Source organism: Rhincodon typus, unplaced genomic scaffold (assembly GCF_021869965.1).
Source record: "Rhincodon typus isolate 14 unplaced genomic scaffold, sRhiTyp1.1 hic_rhity00001578, whole genome shotgun sequence".
Lineage (NCBI taxonomy): Eukaryota > Metazoa > Chordata > Chondrichthyes > Orectolobiformes > Rhincodontidae > Rhincodon > Rhincodon typus.
In genome coordinates this window covers 3,277-6,182 of record NW_025967216.1, presented here as the reverse complement: position 1 = coordinate 6,182, position 2,906 = coordinate 3,277, and the positions used below count along the sequence as shown (strand labels likewise).

The window sequence follows — 2,906 nt, the reverse complement described above, 5'->3', positions numbered from 1 at the left end:
GTGTGTGTGTGTGTGTGTGTGTGTGTGTGTGTGTGTGTGTGTGTGTTATTTAAAGTACTTAATAAATTAATTGCATTTTATAGAGCTCCAAGTGTCTCCACTGTACCTTCATCTATATATGCACTATGTGTGAAATGATTTTCCAAAGGAAGTAGTGGATGTTGGTACATTATGTTTAAAAAGACATGTGGACAAGTACATGAATTAGAAGTGTTTGGAGGGAAACGGATCAAGTGCAGGCAGGTGGGTCTAGTTTGGTTCAGAATTATGGTTGGCATGGACTGGTTCGACTGAAGGGTCTGCTTCCATGCTGTACGACTATGACTCTACGTTAGGCCAGGGTAATAGCTAGAAGGTTAAAGGGTTCAACATTCTGGAGTTAGAAAAACTGAGGATGGGTTGGTTTCCCTCTCCATGATTACTCCACCACACTAAGCAAACAAGAAGAATCATACACCATTTCAACGTATACTTTACAAGCAACTATCCATTATATGGAGTGTTTACTGTCACATGACTGGCCCATCTTATTTTCAATTGCACTGAGTTAATATGGGGTGAGAATTCTCTGGACATCTTGCCCAAGTGACCAATTAATTCACAGGTGTCCCAGAAATTGAGTTTTCAAAATATATATTGCAAGGGGAAATGACAGACAATAAGCCTGATGGATGTCCTATGGATCACACACACAACTAAGTGACAGTCTCTGCGTGTAAGCATCAGGGCTTTTTACCTTTATTCAGTTCAGCACACCAGGGTCATTTGCAGTCCCCTTCATTCTAAAATGATCAAGAGTTGGAATTGGGACCTTTTGGATCCGTGGAGCTCAGTGTAGGGCAGGAAAAGTCACCCACTGACTCAAAGAACTAAACTCTCAAAGTTTCAACTCCACAATAAAAATTTGCCAAATAACCAAATTCAGCTCTTATTTATACAGAAATATAATCCTGTTTTCTATGGAATATTCAACCAAATTAAGCAGACTCCTTAGACTTGATATTTAACAAATGTTTTATGATCCTAGACCAGACCAGTAGTAGATGTATTACAGTCACAGCTAAGACCAAATCTGGCTAGGGATCTTTATGTGGCCATTGTTTTTAAAGAATACAGAAAGAGCCGAGTCCCAAGGGAATTAAGAGATTCCACGGTTCACTCTCCTGGACCCGAATGTTTAGCAACCCGTAAAAGTCCAGTTTCTTTTTCGTAACAGCTACCTTCACCAAGTATTGGGTGATCTGCCTGTACTGTACGCAAAGCAAAAATCTTTCACTTGTACCTCGGTAATGTGACAATGAAATCAAAATTTAGAAAATTATGTCTACCAGTATTTTCTGAGCTCTTGCTTAGTGGTATTAGTAAATATGGCTCATGAGCTCACTCTCTCTGCACTGAAAGATTGATATTCACAGGCTTTTTCCAAGCCCCTCATGTGCTAGCTTCACCAAGTACAATGTTTCTTTGGGTTCCTGAGCCCCAAGTACACACACTGTGCTATTCAATTACTGTTCTGCAGTTTGCTAAAAGTCAGTACTGACGTGGAAGTTACATCTGTCTCAACTCACTGACCTTCAGTCTCTGCCCTGCAATCTTTGAATCCTCCTCAGTGACATACCAAATCCTTTTAGGAAGCTCTGCCCCCAAAAGGGCAGAATTGTATACTGCAACCCAGATGCTCTGAAAGCTACATTTCAGAAATTTGACTTCCTTGATACATATTAATACACAGGAAATCTATTTCATCACAAGTGCACAATCACTATACCCAATATAGGTTTTGCACTTTAAAGCAGCATTGCTGACCTTCAACAAATTCATTTGAGGTTGCAGTGTTGACTACCATTAAATGATATCACTATAGTATAGCAAAAGGTTTTTTTTAAAATTAAAAACAAAGCTACTCCATTTAATTGCCTATTATGGACAGTTTTCCCTTACCTACTTGGAGGAGATGACAATACATCCAAAATTATGAATTTGAAATCTTCATTGCTTGACATTGGTTCAGCATTTTACTGTTCTTCCCAATTTAGCTTTTTACAAGCTTCAACATATTCTATACAGGAAATCCAGTCTTTACGAAAGATTAGCAAGAACAACATCTCAAAACAAAACCATGCAACAATGGTGAGTTTCTCCAATGTAAAATGGAAGTTTTAAAAATTTACCAATTACAAACCTTTTCCCTGAGACCTTGGTGAATTTCTACAAGCTTGCAGCCGAGATACATTCTCCTCAAGATTGCCCTTAGCAACTTTTGCGTCATTTCTAGTGCATCCAAGACCTTGTTTTTCAGGAGTCTGTAGACAAATGCAACAATTCAGTCTTGGTTTGCATGATTACTCACGTCACCAATTAAACAAACCATAGGAGTTAAATGTCAAAAAAGGTTTAGAAAAGCAATACCATTTGCACGATACCTACCATTGTGACTGGTTGATTCTGCTTTGGCTCAGTCACTTCAACACTGCAATGACAAAACATTGTTGTTTCCAAGTATCCTACAACATTCAACATTTTGATCTTAAAGAGGTCAGAACGAATACAGTTAGCCTTCTGATAAAGATATGCCATAGAAATCTTCCGACAAATGGAAGAAACTTCCATTAATACAACTCACACACTGACTTCATTTCCAAAAATACATTAATTTTTTCAGACTAAGCCACTCTGTGGCCATCTCAAAAATATTGCATATACAAGATAAAACCCATCTACTTTTCTGTTTAACCTTTCAGGAGGAGTCAAAATAATTTCCACCCCTTGGGCCTGCTTTCTGAGATTGAGTACAACGTAGGAAAGTGTGAAGTCATGCACTTTGGTAAGAAGAATAAAAGATGGACTATTTTCTAAATGGGGAGAAAATTCAGAAGTCTGAAGTGCAGAGAGACTTGGGAGCTCCA

General features: G+C 38.4%; 1 protein-coding gene across 1 annotated transcript in view; it reads right to left on the bottom strand.

Moving 5' to 3' along the window:
• LOC109928216 (inner centromere protein-like) overlaps window positions 1-2,461 on the bottom strand; it is a gene marked incomplete at its 3' end in the record, with an annotated part of 16,750 nt that extends 14,289 nt beyond the window's left edge. Inside the window, exons 1-2 of the mRNA XM_048592629.1 lie at window positions 2,428-2,461; window positions 2,183-2,303 (exon numbers count right to left, since the gene is read on the bottom strand). Coding sequence (XP_048448586.1) covers window positions 2,183-2,303; window positions 2,428-2,430 — 124 coding nt within the window. The remainder of the gene's footprint in view (window positions 1-2,182; window positions 2,304-2,427) is intronic.
• Window positions 2,462-2,906: the final 445 nt, after the last annotated feature.